At 43.3% G+C, this 27,636-nt stretch overlaps 2 protein-coding genes and 1 pseudogene across 8 annotated transcripts in view; 1 reads left to right on the forward strand and 2 right to left on the reverse strand.

Annotated features, from left to right (window-relative positions):
- Positions 1-12,570, reverse strand: part of CTPS2 (CTP synthase 2) — an 89,809-nt gene extending 77,239 nt beyond the window's left edge. For 2 of the 6 annotated variants that reach the window (XM_014864253.3, XM_070503279.1), the window contains exons 1-3: positions 12,158-12,570; positions 6,893-7,097; positions 1,366-1,536 (exon numbers count right to left, since the gene is read on the reverse strand). In XM_014864253.3, the coding sequence (XP_014719739.1) occupies positions 1,366-1,536; positions 6,893-7,058 (337 nt within the window). In that variant the 5' untranslated portion in view covers positions 7,059-7,097; positions 12,158-12,570. Of the gene's footprint in view, positions 1-1,365; positions 1,537-6,892; positions 7,098-11,092; positions 11,652-11,957; positions 12,100-12,157 lie in introns of those variants that run through there. The other 4 variants (XM_044764426.2, XM_070503280.1, XM_044764427.2 and 1 more) reach the window with 4 other exon arrangements.
- A 4,325-nt stretch (positions 12,571-16,895) lies between these two features.
- The window catches only part of SYAP1 (synapse associated protein 1), a 32,798-nt gene continuing 22,057 nt past the window's right edge, over positions 16,896-27,636 (forward strand). The window contains exons 1-3 of one of the 2 annotated variants that reach the window (XM_014864252.3): positions 16,896-17,236; positions 22,907-23,025; positions 24,078-24,144. In XM_014864252.3, coding sequence (XP_014719738.1) covers positions 17,053-17,236; positions 22,907-23,025; positions 24,078-24,144 — 370 coding nt within the window. In that variant the 5' untranslated portion in view covers positions 16,896-17,052. The remainder of the gene's footprint in view (positions 17,237-22,906; positions 23,026-24,077; positions 24,145-27,636) is intronic. The other variant, XM_070503282.1, reaches the window with a different exon arrangement.
- LOC139042800 (large ribosomal subunit protein eL36-like) lies at positions 25,848-26,512 on the reverse strand (annotated as a pseudogene).

The raw sequence follows: 27,636 nt of genomic DNA on the forward strand, positions 1-27,636 counted from the left end.
CGAAAAACTGTGCAAGGAAGGCTGCCAAGGGTGCTGAATGCAGGACTCCACGGGGAAGAAGGATGCAGAGTGGTCCAGCCCAGGAGACCCTGGGTAGCCCACTAGTGAGTGGGGAGGGGTCCACTGAGAGAGTGTAGACAAGGCCTGCATGCTGACCAGAGGCCTACGGCTGCTAATGTCAGCTGAAGAGGCCAAAAGGTGAATGTCAGCAAGTGCATGAGGCCCAGGGGTCCCTTGGGTGTGAGCAGGCCTGCAGCTAATCTCAGCTGAAAAGACCAAAAGGTGACATCCTCACGGGTGCATAGCAACTGGGTGCAGCCAACTAACCTAATGTGATGCACGAAGCAGGAACGTGGCCTCTGGGAAGCTGAGGCAAAGGAGCATCTGTCACCTGCTCCATCTTGCACCTGCCACTCTCTCGAGGCGGGAGGAAGTCGCCTCTGACTAGTGCATTTGGAACGACACACTGCGCATGCCCAGCCCCGGCTCCTTTCTGGGGCCTTGCCCTCTTCCCAATGTTGGGATGTGGCAGGTGTGAGGCTGCAAGTCTCCCTCCCGCAGGTCTTCCCAAAACCTACACTTGGGGGAAAACTATTAGAAAGCACAGTTGTGGCTGAGATCAAAGCCAACAATCCAGTTTTAGGAATAATTTAACTAATCTTTCATCACCATCTGTCCGACTCTTCTGTCTCCTTCTCAGCTGGTTCCAACATGAAAGTGATTTAAAGAGGATGGGGAACTATCGCCTTTACCCTACCATGGAGGAACGTATGAATACAAGACTTCAGAGGCAGCCCCAAGGAGGGAGCGGGAGGACGGTCTCTTCTAAGACAAAAGAGAATCATACCCCCTGGGGAAAGGGTTGGTGAAAAAAGGGTCAGAGCATGCTGCCTGCCACTCCAGTTCAATTCCTTAGTCCCTCCCCAACTCTGTCCTTCTTCAAAGGGGAGTAATCATCAATCATCATCCATGCAAAGATACAAGACAAAAGTGGAAAAAGAAATATTAAACAAAAGACAGATAAAACCAAACCAAAATAAATCTGCACCCCAATCAGGTAAAAATGATGAATAAATGGTTCTCCGTGGATTTGATAAATAAAAGCTAAAGAGAGAGAAGAATAGATATATGGACTAAGGGAAACAATGGCATTAGTAAAAAAGAAAAAAAGACTGAAGAAAATACAGTCAGGAACATGGAGGATGAATTTGACACCTTTGAGGAAAATGAAAAGGAAAAGAACACAGGGATCCGAAAAGGATTAAAACTTGCAGAGCTCAGGAACCTCCTCATGTTCACATCTATTTGGAGCAGGGTGTGGGTACTCAGCACACGGGGATCCCTAATGTTTGTGGAATATAATACCTTGTACTGTTTTCCCCAGGTAATCGCCACGCCTCTCTTTATTAATCACATGCTGATAGATCTTCCCAGTGGTGATGTTGTTGTCTTTATAAAGATTAATATCCAAGAATCGTTCATAATTTCCCAGATCTAAATCAACTTCTCCACCATCGTTTAAGACAAACACTTCACCTAGGATAAAAAGACAATGTAAAAATCACAAATTTGCTTCCAGTAGATTGTTTTTCAAAGATAAGCATGTTATTTTTTTTTTTTTGAGGAAGATTAGCCCTGAGTTAACATCTGCCGCCAATCCTCCTCTTTTTGCTGAGGAAGACTAGCCCTGAGCTAACATCCGTGCCCATCTTCCTCTACTTTATATGTGGGATGCCTACCACAGCATGGCTTGCCAAGTGGTGCCATGTCCACACCCAGGATCTGAACCAGCGAACCCCGGGCCGCCAAAGAGGAACGTGCAAACTTAACCGCTGCACCACCAGGCTGGCCCCGAGCGTGTTATATTAAAGAGCTGATAAAAGACTTATTTATAAGCCACATTCTATCACCATTTCCTTATTTTGATGGGAAAACAACAATTCAATTCTAGCCATGAAAATGTATCAGAAAAACTCTAGTATCCTATTATAGTTTTTTCTTTTTTTAAAAAAGATTTGCTAACATGTGTTGCCAATCTTCTTTTTTTTGTCTTCTTCTCCCCAAAGCCCCCCAGTACATAGTTGTATATTCTAGTTGTAGGTCCTTCTGGTTCTGCTATGTGGGACGCCACCTCAGCATGACCTGACAAGTGAAACCCCGGGCGGCTGAAGCAGAGCACACAAATTTAACCACTCGGCCACGGGGCTGGCCCCCTATTACGGTATTTTTTAAATGCTTACTGAAATTCTGTCTTCGAGATTTAGCTTTTCCAAATTCATCATATATCACATAGAAAAGGGACTTTAAAACAGCAATTTTAAAAATAAATAGCAATTTACTTCAAAGCATCAGTATCCTGGACTGTGGAATTGGCATAAGAAAGTTTTAATTGATTCTCATCTTGGTTAAAGCCACAATTAAACAGACAGTAGATGAAAAGCAGGGCCCCAGGTAGCCCACAGGGCAACTTGGTGAGAGCGAGGCAAAAAAGCCAGTGTGTGCAGTAAGCCAGCTGCACAACAGCACCATGAAAAAGGATATAGATGAAGACCTAATCACATGGGGAGCACTTGTGTTGACTACTGGGCATGTCTCGGGGTCCCCAGTTTCACTTGAGGCATCAATTAGGAGTCCAGCATTCTAAAGCCACCTTGAAGAATTGAACTTCCCTCTGATTAAGGAAATTCTCTCATTTACTCCTATTGTGAGATGTTTATAGCAAAAAAGTTTGGCTAGCTTACAAACCTAATCAGAAAACTTTTGTATCCTCATTTATGTCTCCCTCATAAGGTAACTAGGTGTGGTCGAGAAGGTCTCTAAGGATAAAAGAGTAAACTGATGAAACTGCAATATTTTTGTATTTCCAGTTCAAATTCCACTTTCTCATGTTAATCAGGAATCACCAACGTATGGAAAAGTCTTTTTACTTTGATCAGCTTAACTTTTGACAAATAAGGGACAATCTCTGAAATCTAGTTAATTCAGGCCAAATCCAGTTTGCCAGTACTTCAGATATATGGCAAAGGTCTTGATATTTAAATTCCTATATTTTAAATTACTAAATTTTAAATTCTTAAATTTTAAAAGTATGTACACATTATGTTTCTAGAAAAGAAAGAAAAACTGTAGATGTCTTCAAAAATAATTTTAGATTTAATGTAATTATAATTAAAATTCCAATAGGTTTTCTTTTAACCTGACAGTGATACTAAAGTTAATTTGGAAGAAAAACAGGTATGATTACCAAAATAAAATACACACACAAAAAAATGAAAATAAAGGCTCCTATACCGAATAACAATGAGTAAATGAAGATTGAAATACATATACATATATATATTTCAATATATATAAATACGGAACAAGATAACATCAACAAATACACAAAACCAAACTATCCAAAAAGGTCTGTATTACATAAAGGAATTTAATACATGACTTAAAAAAATAATCAACAATATCATCACAAATTAAAGTAGATAAAATATTCAGAAATAAACTTCAGGGGCCAGCCCAGTGGCGTAGCAGTTAAATTCACGTGCCCCCCTCCAGTGACCTGGGGTTCACAGGTTCAGATCCCAGGTGTGGACCTAGCACCACTCGTCTAGCCACGCTGTGGGATCATCCCACATAAGATAGAGGAAGATTGGCACAGACGTTAGCTCAGGGCCAACCTTCCTCACACACACACACACACAAATACACAGAAATAAACTTCAAAAAAATGTGTAGGATCTATATGAAGAAAACTTAAAAACCTTACTTCAGAGACATAAAAGAAGGTATGAATAAAATGAAAGCCATTTAGAAAGTTCCTGAATGGGCCAGTTAATATTTTCAGTGTTTTAAGTCTTCGCCAAATTAATTCATAAATTTAAAGCAATATCTGTGAAAAACTCCAATTTGATTTCTTGTAAAGGTTGACAAAATGATTCCCAGGTTAATCTTGAAGATGACGAATATTTTGAAGTCAAAAAAAAGAAGAAAAGGAATAATGAGGAAAGTCCTGACCTACTTGATAAGAAAAAGCTGCAGCTGTTAAAATGGTAGGCAGGGGCAGCCCAGTGGTGCGGTGGTTAAGTTCACACCTTCCGCTCCAGCGGCCCAGTTCGGATCCTGGGTGCGGACCTACGCACCACTTGTCAAGCCATGCTGTGGCAGGCGTCCCACAGATAGAGCAGAGGAAGATGGGCATGGATGTTAGCTCAAGGCCAGTCTTCCTCAGCAAAAAGAGGGGGATTGGCAGTAGATGTTAGCTCAGGGCTAATCTTCCTCAAAAAAAAAAAAATTGGTAGGCAGGAATAAACAGAGATCTGGAACAGAACAGAGCACAAAGACAGACCCAATTACAGACAGAAATTTAGTATATAATAAAAGGTGGTATCTCAAGTCAATGGAGAAAGGATAATATCTTTGATAAATGCCATTAGGAATAGTTGGTTAATCAGAAAAAAATTTAGAAAAAAAATTGTTACAGCCTCACCTCCCACCAAATTAAATTCCACATGTGTTAACAATGTTAAAGTCAAGTCAAAGGGAACTATAAAAGTGCTAGAAGAAAATATAGATGACTATTTAAATATTCCTGGGGCGGAGAAGTCTTAAAGGTGACATCAAAGGCAGAAGCCATAAAGGAAACAGTTGACACATTTAATCACATAAATGGTAAATTGAATTTATCAGCAACTAATAGAGGTAGTATTGACATATTTCAAACAGAGTAAAAATATATACATGTGGTAAATGTAGGTTAATATATTTACATAAAGTACTCTTTAAAATCATAAGAAAATAATTCAAAGGAAAACTGGCATTCTACATGGCATTGGTCAATTTTGCTGCATACCACCAACCCTAAAATCTTAGTGGCTTACAAAACATTTATTGATTTCTCCCTCACGTTACATGGGGGCTGTGGGTCAGGCAGCATTGAAAATTTCTGCTTCAACAAGGCATATGTCATATTCGCTTATATCCCATAGGACAAAACAAATCGCATGGCCAAACAATGTGACGAACCTCTCCAGTCTGCCCAGAACTAACAGGGCTCCCAGGACGCGGGACTTTGTTTGCAAACCAGGAAAGTTCCAAACAAACCAGTACGAGTTAACCACCATACGTGGCTGAAATCCAAAGTCAATGGGGCAGGGAAATTTACTCCACAGAAGGAATAGTTTCAAACAAAATACAATCTGCCACAGACTTGAATAAGTCATTCTACAGACAACATGAAAATCAAAGAAATCTAAATTAAAACAAGGAAATAGGGCCGGCCCGGTGGTGCAGTGGTTAAGTTCGCATGTTCCACTTCGCCAGCCCAGGGTTCGCCGGTTCGAATCCCGGGTGTGGACATGGCACCACTTGGCAAGCCATGCTGTGGTAGGCACCCCACATGTAAAGTAGAAGAAGATGGGTACAGATGTTAGCTCAGGGCCAGTCTTCCTCAGCAAAAAGAGGGAGATTGGCAGCAGATGTTAGCTCAGGGCTAATCTTCCTCAAAAAAAAAAAACAATGAAATACACTTTTTTTGCTTTTTTGGCTTACTCTCAGGTTAGTAAAGTTAAAGAATAATATTCAGCAAAGGCATAAAGAAACGGACCTTCATATACACTCTTGATGACGATATAAATTGCTGCAGGTCCACAAGCCTTATTGGAAAATTCTTGGAGACAAGATGGAAAGTGGAATTTGGCATTTTTCCAATCATAGAAAGGTAATACAGAACACTTTCCATATATTAGAAAACACCCCAAAAGCAACCCATAATCAAGCACATTCCAAGTGAAATAAAGACTAGAAATAGGCACAGCTTTATGAAGATTTTTCTATTCTCAAAACTCTTGGGAAAAGATTATAAATAGCCACAAACGTATGAAGAATTTTAAATTTTCAGAACTTTTTGTATTTCAGAGCTGTAGGTAAGGGATCGTGAACCTAAACACCTTTGGCAATATGCATTATGTGTCAAAAGCCTGAAAACCATAGCTACCCATCAAATCAGAAATTCTGCACCTAGGCATTTATGTCTAAAGAAATAAATTTTAAAGATTTCCATCACAGTATTGTTTATAATAGCAATACATTGAAAATTATTTCTTATTATTGTTCAGCCTCTGTGCAGCCTTTAAGAGTACAGAATATATAAAAATATCCACAGTACATTGTGTTAAAAATTCGATCAAAAAATAATGTGACTGTAAGATTCAATTCATTTAAAGTTCAAAAACAAGCAAAACTAATCTGTGGTGTTACAAGACAGGATAGCAGTTACCCTGGTGGTTTTGGCAGGGGATAGACTGCAAGGGGAATGAGGGGCCGTTTCTGTTTCTTGATCTGTGGGCTGGTTACACAGTATGTTCATTTCAACAAGTGGTACACTTATGATTTATGCACTTTCCTGTTTGTACGTAAAAAGTTTAAAGAGAAAATATGTAAGTCCTAACACCTTTTTAAAAATAATTAGTACATACATCAAAATGTCAACATTAATCATAGTTACTCCAAGCAGTGGGAAATGGATGATTTTTATTTTCTTCATGCCCTCTATATTGTCAATATATTCTATATAGTCTGAATTTTCCTCTTAACAATGACAGGCTAAAAGAAATATATTACCTTTATGATACAATAAAACAAAGCACGATCCATACTGCAAAAGGTACAATGAAAATGGTATTCTCACGCAGTTTTTCAAAAAATGTGGACTAATTTGGAATGTCATTAGCAAGCTGAAAAAATGTATCAACAACCATGAGAACATTCACATATTCATAATGTGTGATTCAGCGACTCTACTTCTAATACTCTTATCATCAAGAAATTACCCAAAATACCAGAAAGAACGGCAATTTAACTCAGTGCTTTATAAGGGAGAAGTGGTTCTCTTTCATACCGTGCTCATAAGGGGAAAAAGTGCCTGCGTCGATGTTAATATAGGGGTCAATTTTGATGGCAGTCACTCGGAGCCCGCATGATTTCAGAATCATCCCAATGCTACTCGCGATGATCCCTTTACCGATGCCCGAGATGACCCCGCCAGTGACCAGGATGTACTTCATTGGCAGAGGAGTGGCTGGGTGCCGGCACCCGGATAGAATCTGAAAGGTAATAAAATGAAGGATCAGGGAAGAGAAACATTTTCTCAACCCAGTAGAGAGTGTGTTAAACCAGAATTTCAAAAGCATACAACATTCTTCTATCTAAACTCAATATCTGAAACTTTCGAAACAAAATCTTATCTTCTAGGTTGCTAATTTTTGTTGATATGCAGGACGCTGTGGCTGCTTTCCACAAGCAAAGTGGCCGGCTCCATTACCCTGATTTCCATTGACCTCAACTCTATCATGTGACAAACTTCATCATGAGAAACCAAATTTCTCTGGGATTCAGAGGCATGGTATAATTTTTAAGAGAACAGGCTCCGGAGTCAGACGGATCTGTACGAGCTGTACCTGGGCAAGTTACTAATCCTTTCTGTGCCTGTTTCTTCATCTGTGACATGAAATAAAAAATACCAGTCCCTTGTAATATTGTTCAGCACTAAAAAGAAATGAGCTATCAAACCATGCAAGACATGGAGGAACCTCAAATATGTGTTACCAAGTGAAAGAAGCCAGTCTGAAAAGGCTGCATACGGTATGATTCCAACTATATGACATTCTGGAAAAGGCAAAACTATGGCGACAGTAAGAGGATCAGTAGTTGCCAGGGGTTCGGGGGAAGGGAGGGACAAAGGCAGAGCACAGAGGATTGTTAGGGCAGTGAAACTATTCTGTGTGATGCTATAATGGTGGATACATGTCACTATACATTTGTTCAAATTCATAGAACAAACTCTAATGTAACCTATGGACTTGGAATGATAACGATGTGTCGATGCAGATTCATCAGTTGTAACAAATGTACCACTCTGGTTCAGAATATTGATAGTGGGCAAGGCTGTGCATGTCGGGGCAGGGAGTATATGGGAACTCAGTACTTTCTGCTCAGTTTTGCTTTGAACCTGAAATTGCTCTAAAGTCTCTGTTTTAAAAAAATCAATATTCAAATATGCCAACATAAAAAAAAAATCTCATGGGTGGTTGTGAGGATTAATTGAGCTAATATAGACCAGAGGGCAGCAAACCAGGGCCCACAGGTCACATCTGGCCCACTGATTTTGTGTGGTCCCCAAGCTAACAATGTCTTTTACATTTTAAATGATTTTAAAAAGATCAAAAGAAGAATATTTCATGACACATTAAAATTGTATGAAATTCAAACTTCAGTGTCCATAAATCAAGTTTTATTGGCACACAGCCACACCCTTTCATTTGCATATCGTCCATGGCCACTTTCTTGCTTCAATGGCAGAATCGAGTAGCTGCAACAACAGAGACCTTCTGGCCCGCAAAGCCTGAAATGTTTACTATCTGGCCTTTTACAGAAAATGTTTGCTGATGTCTGGTATAGAGGGGATCAAAATCAACTCCTATATTAACATGTAGTAAGAACTTAATAAAAGTTAGCTATGAACATCACTACTACTAATAATAAATGTATCCTCCTTAACTAAGCATGCTGAACACTGAATCACTACCCATCAGTTTTACCACGCAGGAATATCCAAGCAGGAAAAAAAAGAAAATATTATGTCACATGGAAATTTCACTTGACTTTTCTGCTGCTGTCTGATTTAAACCCGTTCGTTCTAGAGGCAGACAGAAAGCCCAACAGCTATTTGGTTTTCTTTATTTTGAGTACTATTGTTCTTCCCTTGAGCCTGTATAGGGGCCTTGCCTGCACATGAAAATAGGCCTTAACAGTAACATCTGTGTAGTCGTGGCAGGCAAATGGACAACTGAGTAAGACCACTAACATAAAATTACAACTGCAAAAAAAGAGAGTAACTAACAAGAGCTAATAACTATAAATCTCACTTTTTATCGTAATTCACAAATTTTTTAAAATACCTAGAAATTAAGCACAAATGCAATCAGGTAGGAATGATTTCAGCTACCCGTTTATCTTATTTGTCTGTCCTCCTCAAAGCAATGCTCATTCTGACTTTGTAGTTTCCTCTACTTTCAAAAGGAATGATCTGAACTTAAAGGTGTAAAGTTATTTCACTTTAGAGCTGTGAGTTTAACTTGAACTAGCCGATCGTGGTCAGGGCGAGTAAAATGAAGCCATTCAAAATATACATGTCCAGTGGAGCTGCCCCGTGGCCGAGTGGTTAAGTTCACGTGCTCTGCTCCGGCAGCCCAGGGTTTTGCCGGTTCAGATCCTGGCGCGGACACAGCACCGCTCGTCAGGCCATGCTGAGGCGGTGTCCCACATGCCACAACTAGAAGGACCTACAACTAAAAATATATATATACAGCCATGCACTGGAGGGCATGGGGAGAAACAAAAAGGAAAAATTTTAAATATGTATATATATATACATGTCCCATCCCAAATGGCTTTCCTAAGTCCCTGGGCCTGCCTTTCTCTACACACTACAGTTGATCACATTCAATGCCATTGTTCCTCTTCACTAGCCACCTGGCCATCCACTCCCTTGAGCTAGGATTCTCAATCTAAACCCAGATGCTCCTCCTGTAGATCCAAAATGTATCTGAATATTCATCTCTTTCCACTCTTACTGGCCCAGGTAGTCTTTATAGTGGTAATTTCTTCACTGCCCTCCCTTACCCATCCCACTGTTGATTTCCTCTATTTTGATAAGTGCCCCTCCTCTGGAGTCAGACAACCTGGGTTCCAATGCTGACTGTCATTTACAGCTATGACGCTGGGCAACTTCTTCAACTTTTCTAGACGTCGATTTTCTCTACCTATGCAGTACACAAAGATAACAACAGCGGCCACTTTACAGAGGTGTGTGGGCATTGACAAAGAGAGTGCCCAAGTGCTAGATAAAAGTTATTCATTCTCATTTTTCAGAACCATCTACTCACTGATTCAATCAGTTCACAAATGTTTATTGAATGTCTATTATATGCTTGATACGTTCCCAGGTCGTGGGGATAGGAAGGTGAACAAAAAGTCAAGGTCCCTGCCCTCCTGGACTTCACCTTTCCCGTGGGATTAAGGGGCAAATAAGCAGTGTTGTAATTGTACCTTATACTGGCACTGTCACCCTATTAAAATGACTTCCCATTAGTAAGAGTTAGCAAAATCAAAAAATGCCATAGAAAACGAGTGTATCCATGTGAAGTCACATTATGTGGTTATCAAAAAGCCTAAGAATCTTTCATATAAGATATGCTTGTTACATGAACAAAGCAGGATATAAAATTGAATATGATATTATCTCAACTATGTTTTTTTAATTAAAACTGGTCAAAAGTACACCAAAATGCTAAATTTTTATATATTTAGGTGGTTGCGTTGTAGGCAATCGTTAGTTTTCTATATTTTCAAAAGCATAAGATACCTTGTTTAGGTACATTAAATATTTTACGAAGTCCTTCTTGAAAATATCACTTAATACCAAGGAGACACCAAGTCCTTTTCACCTCTTTTAAGCAAACAAGTAAGTTTGAAGCAAAGTTTTAAAACTACAGGAAAAGGCAAGTTCTTCAGGCTAGTTCCCTGAATCGGGAGGTTTTTTCCTGTGTGAAGACTGAGGTTTTCGTTTACTCTTATAGACAGTGAGCAGAACCAATTATCTGCAAAACAGGAGTGTGTAGGGCTGCGCTGTCTACTGTCCAATAAAAACATTACACCTGTGTAATTTTTAATTTTCTAGTAGCCATTTTAAAAAAGTAAAAAGAAACAGATGAAGTTAACTTGAACAATATCTTATTTAACCCAATGTATCCAAAATACTATTGTTTTAACACATAATCAATATGAGAATGTATTAGTGACATATTTTACATCTTTTTTTTTTAACTAAGTCTTCCGAAATTAGGTGTGTCTACTGAACAGCACATCTCACTTCAGACACCCCACATTTTCAGTATTCAAGATCCACACGTGGTGAGTGGCTCCCACACTGGGCATTGCAGGCCCAGAACAACTAAAAACATCAGAAGCACCAAGAGACACCTTCTCAAACACGGCCATTTAAAAAGTAATGTTAGCCGAAAACAAAAAGAGTACTTACCGAATGATCCCATTTTATGAAGCTCTAGAACAGGCAAAACTAAACTACGATAGAAATCAAGGGAGTGGGGGGTTGTGGATTGACTGGAAAGGGGCATGAGGGAACTTTCCCGGAGTAAAGGACACGGTTTATGTCTGCGTTGGGGTAGTGGTTACACGGGGGTATAATTTGTCAAATCCCCCATCTGCACACTTAAAATGGGGGAGATTTTATTGTATGTTAATTACACATCAAAGTTGTAAAAATTATTGCAAAAGAAAAGCTATTTTGTAGCAGCAGCTTACTTAGGCACAGGGCGCCCTAAGCAGCTATCATGGAGGAAACGCGAGGGTCGTTGTCTAACGAGTGCCCTGGGCGGGGCAGGCGACAGACCAGCTCTTTCTCTCGGCTCGGGGCTGCACTTCCGCCCGCGCCAGCCCCGGGCTCTGCGGCCCCCGTGGCCCGGGAGGAATGGCGCTGGGGGCGCGGCCAGTCTGGCGCCCCGATCCGCGGCCTGGGCGGGGAGAAGCGCACCCCGGGGAGGCGACGCGGCCGACTCCGGGCGCAGGCCGCCGCAGGCAGGGTTCCGACGGCGCTGGGCGCTGGGCGCTGCGCGCGGGCAGGGCGGCCCCGGCCACTGCGCCCGGCCCGCCCGCGGTCTGCGTGCTCCGGGTGCGGGGCAGCGGCCGGCGCCTGGCCCCTCTCGGACACCGCGAGGGCGCCATCCGGGAGAGGACAAAGGCGCGCGGCCACACGTGCGCGCCGGGGCGTGGGGCGTGGGGCGTGGGGCGCGGGGCGCGGGCGGCGGGGGGAGGGACCCTGGAGACGCGGGGGACCCCAGTGCGGAGGCCCTGGGGGTCCCGGGGAGGCCTGGGCGGGGGTTTACCTGCGCGGTGGCGGTGGCGCCGGGAGGGTGGCCGCTGGGGACGCCGGACTCCGCCCTGCGGCCAGCCCGCGCTCACCTGTCGGGCTGGGGAGGGGGCCGCCGCTAGGGGTGTCCCCAGTCGCCACCCGCGCCGGCCCCGGGTGCGCGGCGCCCTTCTCGCCCCCCTTCCCTCGCCGACCCCGCCGGCCCCGCTGACTCACGCCGGTGAGCTGGGGGGTTGTGCAGTGCTCCGAAACAGCGTCTAAAAAGTGGCTCCTCCGGCGCAGCTTCCCGTCACCGTCCTCCCTGGACGCACTTGGCCCCAGGCCTCGCTCAGCCCGGGGCTGCCCCTCCCCTCCGGGGCTCCCTTAGCGACAGCACTTCGGGGATGCGAGTGAGCGCCACGTTTCCGCGAGCTCCGGCCCCGTGCGAGCCGAGCGCCTGGCCGGGGCCTCCTGTGCACTTCGCACGGCTGTGAAGAACTTCACTCTGCCACAAACGTTCGTGGGTCCCCTGCTGCGCGCCAGGAACTGCAGGAGTGCTGAGGAGGGGACGAAAATTAGACAGGATTCCTGCCTTGGAGGGGCTCATAGTCTGGGCAAGGTCTACAGTCTGCTGGAATCGGGAAAGCTCCTAGAACAATACTCTGTGTTGCAAAAAAGAAAAAAATGTGGGGGCACGGGAGGACAATTAGGGCTTCACCCAGTGACTTTTTAAGAGTATTTGGAGGCTGGAAAAGGACACAGGAGGTTATTAAGGCGAAGGGAAGAACACACAAACCACTGAAGGAGAAAGGATCTAACTATGGACGATAGAAGAGTTTGGAGTGAGATGGAAGGGTTAGGAAAGTGGTGAAAATTTTCACTAACCAGTGTGAGTCGCTAGAGTGCCAAGTTAGACAAGTCACTGAGGACCTGGTGGAGTTTAGAAACCACAATTGTGTAATGATGTCCAGCTATAATTTTGCAAGATATATATAGGCGGATATATAAATATAGATACTTGTGATAAAACCAGAGTTTGCCGGTTGACTAGAATGGAAGGACAAGAGAGGGAGGAAGTTTAGGGCGCTGAAAGAATGTGATTGTAGGAATGGTCCAGGGGTCTAGTACACAGAGGAAAGGAAGGGGAGCAGCAGGAAGCTGATAGACTAGGAGAAAGAAAAGAGAGGACCAAAGACAAGGGCCTATGGGAACTGGCGAGTTGTCACCAGAGTGTGGAAGCACTTACAGGGAATGATACGGTTTAGGGTGTGACTGCTGAAACGAGTCAAGTGAGATGGGCATCACTGGGATTGGGTCTAGTGCCCCCAGGCTAGCATGTGGTACATCCAGGGCCCTGGAAGGATGGCGGAAGTTGGAGGAGTCAGGTGAGGTCAAGGAATCAAGTTGTCAGTGAATGTGGAGAGTGACTCTGAAGCTAATAGATGACAATAACAAGGTAGGGTAGAGGATTATATGGCAAAATTAAATGAATTTCAAAGCAAAAGAGTTTCTCCCCACCAAGGATGACAGAGCAGTGTCGTGGAAGAAGCAGTAAAGAGCAGGGGACAGTGACGCCAACTTCTGGCAGAATGAGCAGAGGCTCTGCTCAGCAGGGGAGACCCAAGTCTCCAAGGCCAAAAAATAAGGAAGTACATTTTTTTTTAAAGGAGGAAACACCTTCTAAAAAGGCCAGAGGCATGGAGGAGTTTGTTAATGAAACAAGTCCTCCAGAGGGCCCAGTGGAAAGGATGTTTGTGCAATGGGTTGACCTCGATGGCAATACTAATACCTGTCACATATGTAAAGTTTCCTTCCACATTTCAGTACTTGATTTCCTTTTTACAACCAGGACAGTTATTATGATCCCCTTTTTATAATGAAGAACCCGAGGCTTAGAGATGTGAAGTGCCCTGACCAAAGGTACGTTAATTAATATGAGTTGCAAAGCTAGGACATCAAGGCAAAATGTCTGTCCTCAAAGCCAGACTCTTCACAGGATGTAGGGCCTCATCCTTACCATCTATGAGACTAATGGATGAAAGGTTTTTTGGGTTTTATTTTGTTTTTTTTTTTTTTTTTGATGAGGAAGATTGGCCCTGAGCTAACATCTGTTGCCAATCTTCCTCTTTTTGCTTGAGGAAGATTGTTGCTGAGCTAACACCTGTGCCAACTTCCTCTATTTTGTATGTGGGACACTGACCGCCACAGCATGGGTTGATGAGTGCCATGCCCGGGATCCAAACCTGCAAACCCCAGGCCACCAAAGTGGAGTGTGCGAACTTAACCACTACACCACCGGGCCAGTCCCAACAAAAGATATTTTGTGACTACAAAGGGGTTATTATAACTATTGTATTATTAATACGAAATGGGAGAAAAATTTGATAACAGGCTTCAGATCAACTGATTTGTGTGGGATAAGGGTGTGTCCTGATTCCAGTGTTTATTCATGGCCTACTGGCAGCATAGCATTGTGCTGGGCCCTTGAGAGGATGACAGAGATGAAAAGGAAGTCCGGCATTAAGTTGACTGCTCATGTTCTTTTATAATCTTTTATTTTGAAGAATTCTACCTTTCAGAATGATTATAAAACTGCCTGTCCCCTGGGGAACACAGCCTTCACCGTGGTTTTGGTGAAGTAAGGCTGAATGGGCGGGCCCCACCTCTGCTATGGGAAGGGCCAGCACAATGTTCCTTTTGCGGATGAAGAAACTTGAAGGGCAGGAACGAGGAGAAACAAATCAAGATTATTCACCTATTAGATAGTGGAGTTAGAACCCCCCCCCCCCCACTCCAGGCTTCTGATTGAAATTCCGCGCTCATTACAATCATACTTGAACCAAATATCCTTTTTCTACAAAATGTCAACCACTTTCAGGTTCTCACTGATTTAATAAGTCCTAGAAAGGCATTGGTCCTAAGATGTGTCCTGACTTTCAAAGCTGAATCAATACCCAGACTCTAAAAACATGATGGAATGTCACTGATGCCACTGAATTGTACACTTAGAAATGGTTAAAATGGCAAATTTTGTTATATATATTTTACCACGGTTTTTTAATTAATAGTGTAATATACCAAAAACCATTGAATTGTACACTTTAAACAGGTAAATTATATCTCAATAAAGGTATTTGGAAAAAAAAAACAGGTTGGAGTTGTTAAGCTAAAGTCCTGGCCCTGATATGGAAATATACTCAGGCTGGAAAACCAGACAGCAGGGCAATCAGAACTGTACTCCGGCCCCCACATATTCACACAGGTCACTGGAACTAGGCTACTCTTCTCCAAATGGTGGGAGAAGGAATAATGGGTGTCCTTCCCCAACAGATTGCTTGAGACTACTTGAGAAATATGCTTCATGAATTCTCTGCTCTGAATGAGGTAGTTGTTCACCTACCCAGTTTTTTTGTTCGTTTGTTTACATGTTATTATGGAAAACGTTAAATATACAGAAAAGCAGACATAAAAGTATAACCACCCAGCTTCAACAATGACCAACACATGGCCAGGCTTGTTTCATCCATCTCCCTACCCATTTGCCCCCATCCTGTATTAATTTGAAGCAACTGTCAGACATCCAGTCATTTCATTGATAAATATTTCAGTTTGATTCTCTAAAAACAAAGAACTCCTTTGAACACACGCAGACAATACCATTACCACATTTAAAAATTAACAACTCCTGGGGCTGGCCCCGTGGCCCAGCGGTTAAGTTCCCACGCTCCGCTGCAGGTGGCCCAGTGTTTCGTTGGTTTGAATCCTGGGCTCGGACATGGCACTGCCCATCAAACCACGCTGAGGCAGCGTCCCACATGCCACAACTAGAAGGACCCACAACGAAGAATATACAACTATGTACTATGTACCGGGGGGCTTTGGGGAGAAAGAGGAAAAAAGAAAATCTTTAAAAAAAAAATTAGCAATTCCTAAATCCATCAACACATGAATGGATAAGCAAAATGTGGTATTATACACATGCAAGGGAATATTATTCAGCCTTTTTAAAGGTAGTCTAAGGGAGAATTTTAAGGAAATTCTAACACATACTACAACATGGATGAACCTTGAGGACATTTGCTAAGTGAAATAAGCCAGTCACAAAAAGACAAATACGGTGTGATTCCACTTATTGTGTTCCTGGAGTAGTCAAACTCATAAAGACAGAAAGTAGCGTGGATGCCAGAAGCTGCCGGGAGGGGAGAATGGGGAGTTAACATATAGAGAATTTCAGTTTTGCAACAAAAGCTTTGGAGATTAGTTGCACAACACTGTGAATGCACTTAGCACTACTGAACTATACACTTAAAAATGGTTAAGATGATAAACTTTATGTGTACAATTAAAATTTTTAAAACGACCCCTTAATTTCATGAACTATCTAGTGCCCAAATTTCCGATTCTTACAAATGTCATATTTTTTTCCCGAATGTGTTTGTTTGAATTAGAATCCAAATAAAATCCACAAATTGCCCTGGGTTATGTCTCTTAAATCGTTTTTAATCTATAGGTTCCCCTTCCCCTACTTCCTTGCAATTTAGTTGAAGAAACAACGTTGTTTGTCCTGTGGTTTCTCACAGCCTAGATTCTGCTCCCCGCATCCCGTGGTGTCCTCTAACACTTTCCTCTGTCCTCTGTATTCCCTCTGTAAATCGGTAGTCGGACCGAGAGGCCCCGGGCTAGTTTTTATTTGGACTCAGGAGGAGGCTAAAGACATCGATTTCCGCGAGCCGGTCCGGCTGGACTCGAAAAGGAGAGGCTAAATCACCAGCCACGCTGCTGAGAGTGACAAAGACGCCGTTCACACGCCCAGGGCGGTCACCAACGAAGCTGAGAAAGAAGAAATAGGGGCGGGGCGAGACTACGTGGGGAAAACCCTTTGACCATTTTCCACGCGCGCGCAATGCAGTTACCGAAACAACCCGCCAGCGGGGGCGGGGCCTTTGGCAGGAAGTGACGCCTAAGCGGCTGGCGGCAGAGTTGCCATAGAGGCGGGGAGACGGCTAGACGGGCTGCTCCGGGGTCGCACTTCCGGCCATCTCCCTGGGAGACGCGCATTGTGGAGTCAGGAGCGGGCAGTGAGCGCTGGGGTCTCCAGTGGCCCGGACCGCGGCGGCGGCCCCGCGAGCGGGATGTTCCGGGGTTTGAGCAGTTGGTTTGGCTTGGAGCAGCCGGCGGCGGGTGGCCGGCAATCCGAGGGAGACGGGCAGCCCGAGGGAGACGCTCCACCCGAGCAGCGCTCCGAGACGGTGGCGGAGCCGGCACCGCAGCAAACGGGGGACCAGGAGCTTCTTCACCAGGCCAAAGGACTCGGCAGTGAGTCTCCCCCGGCCCGCGGGACCATGGAGTGGCGCACAGTGCCCGCATCCCTCCTCTTGACGCCCCCGGGGCGTGGGCGCGACTGGTCCCGAGGTGTGGGGTGGGGGGAAGGGGAGGAGGGTGTGTCAGTCGGTCGGTCCTCTCGGGAACGGAAGACGTTGGTGAGGATCTGGGCGAGGCTGAAGCTTCATCTAGCAGTCAAATCCTTTGCCTGAAGTTCCTGGTGACATGTCATTCTTTGCAAAGTGTGTAAACATTGGGAACAGGGCCGCAGTAAAGCGGTGTGACACCACGTCTTTAGATTTGAGGAGGAATCTTTTTGTCGAACTCGCCGACTTTCACCTTCACACTTCTCCACCCCCACGACAGGGGACGTTGGGAGCTTGAGTTGGCTGAAAAAGTGCCTTTTGCCCTTAGGGCAGAATGTGTTGTCCGATGGCGATTGAGGAAGAGTTACTGAAGGCCTCCATGAGGCTCATCTCCTTTTTAAAGGTGGAATGGGAGTTTTTTCCTTAAGGCGGGAGAGTAGCTACCAATTACTGTCTGTGATGTGCAAGTTTCATTACTAGATGTTTTATGAACGGTATCTCATTTCATCTGTTAAACACCCAGTGAGTGGGGGGAACAAGCCCAGAGTTAAATTGGCTCAAAGTTATACTGACAGAAAGTGGTAGAAGTGGAATTTGAACCCACATCAGTCTAAGTTCAAAGCCTATGCTCTTTCCGAGCTTACAGTGTAGTTGGGGAGGAGAGTAGAAGTAGTAGGCTTGAAGAAGAAACACATGCTCTAGTAATTCTGATTCTGGAGAGACCTTGGCGGGCTTAAATAGTCAAAGAAAACTAAAGGTGGGCCCTAAAGCGGACAGCACTACAAGTGAGAGAATTTCAGCAAAGGTAGATATGAAATTCAGCAAGTATTTTTTAAGAATCTATTAAAAGGCAAGCGCACAGGGGAGACTGGAGCCTAAGAGTGGAGAAACACATATTTGAATAAGAAATTCTTGGACGTTCAAAAAGTTTACTGTGGGGGGGGGGCGTGGCGGGGAAAATAGACATCATCTCAAATCGGGCAGTACATCATCTCAGCCCAAGGCCCCGCCCCCAAACAGAGCACAAGAGAAATCACTAAAGAGGGAACAACTATTTTCTGTGTAGAAAATGGGAAAGAAAGGAGTTTGGAATATTCTAGAGATGTGAAGAGATGAACTTGCCTAGAGCAGAGAGGCTGTGTTAGGTAGTTGGGGTAGATCAGAGTGGGACCACATTAGGAAAAGCAGCGTTTGGGTGCTTACTTAACTTCAGAGAACATAGAGAATCATCTTCATTTGTCTTCAGAGGAGTGTCAAAAGTGACTTCTTAAAGCTTAGTGAGGGCTTTATTGTCAACTTGCAACCTCATGTTTGTGTTTGGTAATAAAGACCTGTGAATAGTTTTTAAAAGATGTTTGGATATGGATGTCTACTTTGGAGCTTAGTGCTGCCGGCTGTCTCTTCCCTCAACAGTACCCCTCTCCCCACCCACACGCACATTGTGAATGCAAAGTTTCTGAATAAATGAGAGCTCTTGGTTCTGAAATTTATGATTTTAGAAAGATGTAAAGTTTCTAGTTTATACCCAAGCCTGCAGAAAGACGAGAGAGATGATCAGATGTTTTTTATCTCTACTTATTGATCCTAAGAGGTATGTTATCTTTAAAAAGGCCAATTTATGTTTTGAAAACTGAAGTGAAACATCTCTGAGCCTGACTCGCACTAAGTAGATTAGTTTCTTTAGCCTTTTAAAATCTTAGGGAATCTCCTGGGAGTCCCATTTGTTGTGTGAACATTTGTTGAGTGCCTGCCTTCAAGACTGGACCCTAAATACTTCTGGTTCGTGGTGACCTATTTATGAATATAGGCAACTCACCAGTTGCAAGTGGTGGACACCCAGGCCTGCATTCCACTCCCTCACTAAAACCAAACCTTCCCATCCTTGGCCCTCACGCCCCAAAGTAACTTCTTATTCAGCACAAATTGGTTAGTTGGTTTTTGTTAAAGTCGACCAAATTAGAGCTTTGTCTGTTTTCTTTATCTCTTTATCCAGGTCCATGCCCAGGAAGGGAAGAAGGGCCACCTCCTCTTCCTTCTCCTATGAGAGTGCTATTAGTATTTGCAGTGGAACTGTGTTAATTAGGCTATCCTCTTCTTTTTCTGTAGGGAAAGTGCATTTCAGGTTCTAGATGCCCAGCTTGCTTAGTTTATAACTAAAAGGGCTCCAAAAGTTAGTGTGTACGTAGGAAAATATATATGTGCTTTGAGTAGAAGTAAAATAGCCATTTCAGTTCTGTTGACAAAGCCAGGTTTGCCACAAGGAAAGCAGTGCAGATGGTCAAGAGCTTGGATCCCGTGGCTTATGAACAATACTAAAAAGGTGTTTTTGTAGAAAATAAGTCATTTTGTGTTACTTAAGGGGACAAGTCTAAATCCGACAGGTATAAATGACAAGGGAAGTGTAAAGGATTTTCTAATTAGAGATGGATGACAGTAATAATTGGCTGCCCTTCGAAGTCATGTGCTGCTTCTCATTTCTGGAAGTGGGGTTACCTGGGTAGGAGTTGAATTAGGTAACCTCTAAAGTCCCTTCCAACACAAAGATTCTACAATTGTATGAAGTGTAATATTTTTGAAAAATTAAGCAGCCTCTTCATAAGAATATTAATTTTCTATGGCCTGTATATGCCTTAGAAACCACTATCTGCCTATTATTTTCGTATTCTATCAGCAAGCCTTAAACTCTACCTTCTTCTCTTTGGTAAATTTATGCTTTTTCAGAACTTTGAGAACTTTCCTACTTCCTTTACCCTCATCATTCCATGAGTTCTGCAAGCCCTGTCACTTGCTCATCTGATGTGAGGTAGTATGGGATTGGGGTATGAGCTTGCCCTTTAGAGGCGGATAGGCTCTGTCTGAGTTCCCTACACTACTCTTGTCTTTATTGTGATGTCATTTGCAAATTACAGAAAGTCCATCAAACAGACTTAACAAGAAGACCTTGATTGTGTCCGAGGTCCCCAAGACCACCCCCAGGTTTGATGAGCACCCACCAAAATTGGGGTTGTTTTGGCAGGGAGGAAGGAGATAGGCTATTGGCTAGGCAGTCAGCGAGGTCTGCCCCTCTCTTGATGGATGAATCATTTATCCTCTGTGAGCCTCGGCTTTCCTGTCTGTAAACTGGGAAGATTATACCTCCTCTTCCTAGGATGGTTGTGAGACTAAAATGACGTAATGAAAATTAAGGTGAAATGACTACTTTTGATGTTGGCGATCTGGCCCTCCTTCCGTAAAGTTGCTGAGCGTACTCACTCACAGACGTTTTACTTAGACTTCCGTTTCTTCTTTGGTTGCTGCTTCAGTTCAGACCCTCTCTGTGCCTAAGTTCCTGAAGTGGCCATTGTACTCCTGTTACTTCCTGTTAACTCTTAGTCTCAATTTTTTCTAGCTGCTTAATAAAAACTGTCTTTCACTTGGTGTCAGTTGATCTTTTTGCAAAATTAGTAAACCACTTCTCATCTCTGTGGGCTTCTTACCTGAAAATCTCTCATCGTGCTCTCCCACTTCCCACTCCCTCTGACTTCGGAATCCAGGCTGCTCTCTAATTGCTCTTGGGGGACCTTCTCCCTCCCTTCTCTGAGTGCCTGTTTAATGAATACTCTTGCTCCTCTTGTTGTCTTTCAGTCTTTGTTTAGAAATGGACATTCCTTGAGGGTGAGAACTCTGCTTTCTCTAATGCTCAATATGTTCAGTGTACACCACCCATGGAGTCATGAAAATCTGAGAATTGAAATTATTTTGCTAAAATACCAGTTTTTAAATTACAGTCCTCCCTTAGAATAAAAATGATGATTCTAATTCAAAACGTATTCCTGAGAAAGCCTTAAAGGGAATCCTGCTCTTGTAGAACTTTAGATTTCTTTGTGTATCTGCAAAGAATATTTTTACAAAGTAGTGTAGCTGTCTACTCATTTTCTCATACCACTTTGGGTAAATAGACTAGTCATAACCGAAGAGGAATGAAGGCTCTCTCTAAAGCTCAGCACTCATTATGTCACTCCCCGTTCATCTATTCAGCAAGGCCTTACTGGTCACTCACAGGGATACACTGGTGAATCAGACAGCCTTGGTCCCTACCCCAGTGAGACTTAGGATGGGCCTTTAGTCTAGCTGAGAAGACAGATTCACCAAGTAATCGATAGAGTGTCGTGAATATTGGTGATTGGGCAACACAGGTGCTGAAAGGACACATCTCAGGGGCGCCTACTTCTGTCAAGGAGCCGGGGAACATTGCCTGAGAAGTGATCTGTAAGCGGAGACCCACAAGATGTGGATTAGCCAGATAAAGGGAGGGCAGATAAAAGTGGGTCAAACCAAGGAGTAACATTTGAGGCCTCTTGGAGATACTCAAGAATTTCTTGTGGTCATATGAATGTAGAATAGGAGAGGAGAGAATGGCAAGAATGAGACCAGAGACAAGAGTGTCCTGTGGTATAGTCACAGTGGGGTGTTGGTGTCATTGACAGATGACCACCACCAGGCACAGTGGGAGAGAGTGGATTTTTTAATGGTAAAGGATGTGGGAAGTGGAGAGATGGTCATTCAGATTGGGAGATACTACGGCTGCTCCCAGCTAGTTGGACAAGTTGCCTGATTCTCTGGAAGTGATCCCACCCACAGAGTGGTGGGATTTATTTAAGCAGGTATGCCAAGCTCCCTTTGCCATTCTTATCGGGGGTTTTCTCCCTGCCTGAGTATCGTGAGAGTCAACCCACCTGCCCTCTCAGCAGGTGTAAGTAGCAGAGGCAAGACTGCCCTGCCTGACAGGGTATTTCCTGTGAGATGAGGAGATTCAAAGGCCAGTTGCCGTGGAGCATCCCCCCAAGAGGTCCAGTTCAAGACCTGCCTGAGGTCACTTCATGCAGCACAGATTGTGTACAGTGTGGACTTTGAAATGATATTCGTCTACGTACAGTCCTTTATACCATAGTGCCATAGAGCCTTGAGACATGTCTTTTCAGGTCTTCAGGAAAGCTAGTTTTGTGTTTTTGTTTTGTTTTGTACAGGTGAAAGTTTTTGTGTTCCAGTTTTAATTTTGTTCTACATATTTTCTCATTATTAGTTAAGAAGGATTTATATTTATATTAGGGCTTTCCAAAATTTTTACTTATTAAAAATTCCCCCAAATTTATCATGGGATGGGTTAATCTAGGAAAGGAGGGACGGTTTTTCTTTGAATAGGAGGGCAAAAGGAGAAAATGAAGATGGGATACTTAGGGTCTAGAAAGGAAAGAAAGTAAAAAGAGCCTTGATCTTATTTGTAAAGTGGGAGGGGACTGAGACAGGTTAGAACTAGAGACTGAGGAACGGCAAGACAAGTTTGAAACAGCTACTCCGGTGAACTGGGGAGTATGCTAATGGTCTTTGAAAGAGATGGAGTAGAGGCTCGGGATGGATAGCCAGTCCACCAAGACAGTGGGGGACTGTCAGTGCTTCACATTCCTTGTTGCAACTCCTAATTAACAAGGAACGTGCCCTATGGTTTAAGATTCTTCTAAGAGCTCTTTAAGGGGAAAATCACCAATATAAAGACCGTTGTACTTGAATGGAGCCTAGACTCTTTTTTTATTCTTTACAGACTATCTGTTTAACTTTGCAACGGCTGCTACAAAAAAGATAACCGAATCAGTTGCTGAAACAGCACAAACGATAAAGAAATCAGTAGAAGAAGGAAAGATAGATGACATCATTGATAAGGTACATTTAAATATCTTTTGGAAGTCAAAATTTATGAAATTCATTAACAGCCAATATAATCATGCCTTCTTCTTATGAACTTGATTAACCCAAGTAGGATATCATATTCTGATAAAAAAAAATGTTGTTGAGATTCTTAGCTTTTTCTTTCTTTTCCTTTTTTTTTTTTAAAAAAAAGATTTTATTTTTCCTTTTTCTCCCCAAAGACCCCGGTACATAGTTGCATACTTTTAGTTGTGGGTCCTTCTAGTTGTGGCATGTGGCATGCTGCCTCAGCATGGCTTGATGAGCGGTGCCATGTCCGCACCCAGGATCCGAACTGGCAAAGCCCTGGGCCGCCAAAGCAGAGTGCGTGAACTTGGTCGTGGGGCCGGCCCCCTCTTTCTTTTTATATAACAAGTAGCTATGATATAAATTATTTGATTTAAATAACTTTGGTTTTAATTTTAGTGTATTTTAAAATACATTGATACTTTTGGGTAATACTAAACTTTTCATATTGTGAGTTTAATTTTAAACTGTAGCTATTTCCAAAGATATTTATGCCTTTGCATCATTCATTTAAATTTTTAAAGGCCTAGCCCATTAGGAACAACCCTGTTAAGACTCTAAGGAGTGAGTTTGTTTACTTTTTGTGGTGGTAAGGTGCAGGCCTAGGGAATTTCATTGATGTTGGTAATTATTTGAACTAAGGAGGTCACCAATTAAACTTTAGATAGCTTGTTATTTACATACTTTGTTGTGTGTACTATTTCTTAGAATGAGATTTGACCTGGCTTTTATTGTTTTTTGGAATAACACAAAAATTCAGTTTTTAACTCATTTTGTTTTTGCATTTGAAAAGATAATCTATCATAAAGGGGGTTGTATACTTAAAATTCGAAAATGTTGAATTTCTCCTCTCGTTGGGGAAAGAGGGAAATATCACTTTTTTAGCCTTTCTATTTGAAGAAAATGAGTCAGATGTCTCAGACTTCAGAAATCTTGAATGTAATTATTATCTAGTAATAAACTTTTCAAAGTAATGTGACTCTTTATGCATTTTTTAACAGACAATTATAGGAGATTTTCAGAAGGAGCAGAAAAAATTTGTTGAGGAACAGCATACAAAAAAATCAGGTATGGTATAGGTTTGTTGTACACGACTGACTTACCTGCCAAATTTTATCGAGCACCTATTGCATGCCAGACAGCACGCTGAGACTCTGAGAATACAAAGATGTGTCAGTAACAGTCCCGGTCTTTGGGTAGCACAAAGACTAGTTGGGATGACAAACTCACAAACCTTCGGGGTTGGCAGGAAGGAAGGAAGTCATTCCCTGCGCCTGGGATGGTGGGTGAGGTCAGCCAGTGACAGCCCTCTGGGGAGCTGGCTCTGAAGGAGAGAGAGGAAGCTTTGATTTTTCACCTTGTAACATGTCCAGCACAGTGTATCCTGTACACATAATAGGCACTTAGCAGATGTTAGCTCCCTCTTCATTCTCTTCAGGAGAAAAAAATGAAAGAGCTTTTCAGGGGAGTGACAGAGGGCCGTGAAAAGTCATGGAGTGTTTAGGGAACTTAATACATTTTTTACTGACAAATGCTTGTTTAAATGTTTGCAGTTACAAAGTCTCAAAATGCCTACTTTTACCGTTTGGTGGTGTTCAAACACAGAACTAGCCTCATGTCTTTGAATTTGGCAAAAGTGTGAAATAATTCGCTTGGTTTGAGCAGTGCCACAAATTCAAAAAGAACTAGTTAGTCCTGTGGCAAGTTCCTGTCAGGCATTGTCACGACTAGGTAAACTCAAAAGTATGAAGCACCTCTTTGGGACAAATAAACTATACAAACTAGCATAACTTAGTGATTCATGGGAAGCAGTAAGTTTGATCCTGGCTTGGAGACTTGGTGTTAGAACTGGTTGGTGCCTCTGCGATAAGAACTGTGAGGGACAGGTATGAAGGGTTAGAGGCAATTTCAGTTATGAGGTGCCCAGTAGATAACCTGGTGAGAGGAACTCGTACAAAAGCAGGAAAGGGAATGCAGGTGGCATATCGGGAAAATTCTGTTACTCAGTGGCACTAGTCACATTTCAGATGCCGCAGAACCGCAAGGAGCTAGTGGCTTCCATATTGGACAGCGCAGATACAGAACACTTCCATCATTGCAGAAAGTTCTGTTGGTCAGCACTGCTTTAAATTAACTGAACGGGGTCTAGCAGTAGTTTATTCCAGTTTGAAGCATGGGGAGAATTCTAGTGATACAGATTATTAGTCAAGTCATGTAGAAACCATGAGAGTCGGTGAGCTCCTCAATGAAAAGTGTGTCAGGCAGTAAGAGAGCTGAGCAGACATCTACAGTGTTGAGGGGAAGGGAGGAACGGAAGGAATTGACAGTTTCTGAGTGCCTGCCACATGGCTGGCAGTTTGTGTATAGCATCTCCTTTAATAAAAGGAAGGATCAGCAAGATTAAGTAATTTGCTGAAGGTCACTCAGCTGGTAAGTCATGAAACAAATCTGCCATCAAAACCAGTGCCCATTTACCCAAGAGAGAGAATAGCTAGAAGAGAGAAGCAATGGGGGGGTGGGTTTGCAGCCATACCAGTAGCTTGGGCCTTGAGAGGGCCTCATTATCTGAGGCTAAGTAGCATTAGGACAGGCTGCCTAAGGTGAATAGACTTAAGATGGAGACCAACATGTTAAATGGGGTAAGAAAGTTTTGAAGGGCCTTTACCCTAATTTTTAAAAAGTATGAAAATGTTTATTTTATCTTATAATTAACAGAATTTGGATTATAATTGCCACTATTTGCTTGCTTAGGATGAGCCAAAGAATGAACCTGGTGTCTTTCTGTCTGTCCATGTGTCCATCCATGCATGCACATAACTTTTCTTTCTTTCTTTTTTTTTTTCCTCCGCGAAGCCTTTTATTGGGGGGAGGGCGAGGGTCTCAATCCTTCTTGGCTGCCGCCTTCCGCATGGCCGCCAGCGCGTTGCTCAACTCCTCCCTCTTCCTCTTGGCGCGGATGTGCATTCCCACCCTCCTCTTGATGAACTTGAGCGCGCGCTTGTCCTTGGAGACCTTGAGCAGCTCCATGGCTTGCCGCTCGTATACGGGGCGAAGCCGCACACCTCCTGGATCACGTTACACACGAACTTGGTGTGCTTGGTGAGGCGCCTGCGGTGGCAGTTGTGCCTCCGCTTGCTCATGTTCTTGGTTACCTTGTGGCCCTTGTTGAGGCCCACGGCCATGGGGTAGCGCAGGGCCATGGCTGCTGCTCTCCAATGGCGGCTGCGGCGGAAGGAAGCTGCACATAACTTTTCTATCAGCAGTAGGATGTCCCTTCCATTTGACTTTTGTAGCATAATAGAAAAAGGGATTATTTATGCAAAACTGTTTGGACCCTCTGCATGTATATCTTCTGTGCTGCCCACCCCCTCCGCAGCCTTAGCTCTGCCCTCTTGCCCTGCTCCAGGCTCAGACAGTAGAGCTGAGCCTCCACTCCTCTACACTTGCTGTTCCCTCTGAACACCACCTGCACACACTCACCACTGAACTCCTCCTAGACTAGGATCCGCTTCCCAGTCACCACAGAAAGCTCCGCGGGACTCACCTCTCCAGGTGGTTGCCCTCTGTTGTCTGGCATGATAATCCTGCTGAGTTGTAATCATCTCTTTTTCTTGTGAGCCCAGAACGACATAGGCTGGGTGTTAGTTGTCTTGGTATTCCCGGCATTTAGCGTCTGAAGGCTCAGTGAGGATTTGATCCCAGCCTGTTGCTGATTCCCCCCGATTTGCCCATTTCTTTCTTCATTTGCTTTCACTCCTGACAACCCTTTTCTCAATTCCTAATCACTTATCTTGCACCCTCCTTATCACCTTTTGCACCCTCCTTGTCACCTTTTGTCCTGAATAAAGTACAGTAACTTTTTATAAAAGCTTTTTGTTTGAAAGTGATTTCAATTTACAGAAAAGTTGCAAGACTAAAAGTAGTACAGAGAACACCTGTATGCCCTCCACCTAGATTGTTAAACTTGTATTCCATTCGCGTTATCATTTGCACTTGCTTTCTTGCTCTGTGTGTTCTTCTTTCTATTCCATTTAGTGTGTATTTCCTAAGAATTAGGGATATTCTCTTACATAATCACTAACTGTATGGTTACCAGCTTTAGGAAATACAACATTGATATAATATGCATATTCTAATTATGTCAGTTGACCCAGTAATGTCCTTTCTACATTTTTCCCCTCAATACAGCATCCTGCAGGGTACAGTATTGCATTTTTTTGTCATGTCTCTTAGCCTCCTTTTTTTTTTTTCTCCCCAAAGCCCCAGTACATAGTTGTATATCCTAGTTGTAAGTCCTTCTAGTCCTTTGTGGGATGCCTCCACGGCATGGCTTGTATAGGTCCGCACCCAGGATCCAAACCAGTGAACCCTGGGCCACCAAAGTGGAGCGTGCGAACTTAACCACTAGGCCACTGGACCAGCCCCTCTTAGCCGCCTTTATTTCTGTTTATTTATTTATTTTTATTGAGTTCATAATAATTTACATCATCGTGAAATTTCAGTTCTACATTATTTCTTGTCTGTCACCACATAAGTACTTCCCTTCACCCCCTGTGCCCA

This window comes from Equus asinus, chromosome X (assembly GCF_041296235.1).
Source record: "Equus asinus isolate D_3611 breed Donkey chromosome X, EquAss-T2T_v2, whole genome shotgun sequence".
NCBI lineage: Eukaryota > Metazoa > Chordata > Mammalia > Perissodactyla > Equidae > Equus > Equus asinus.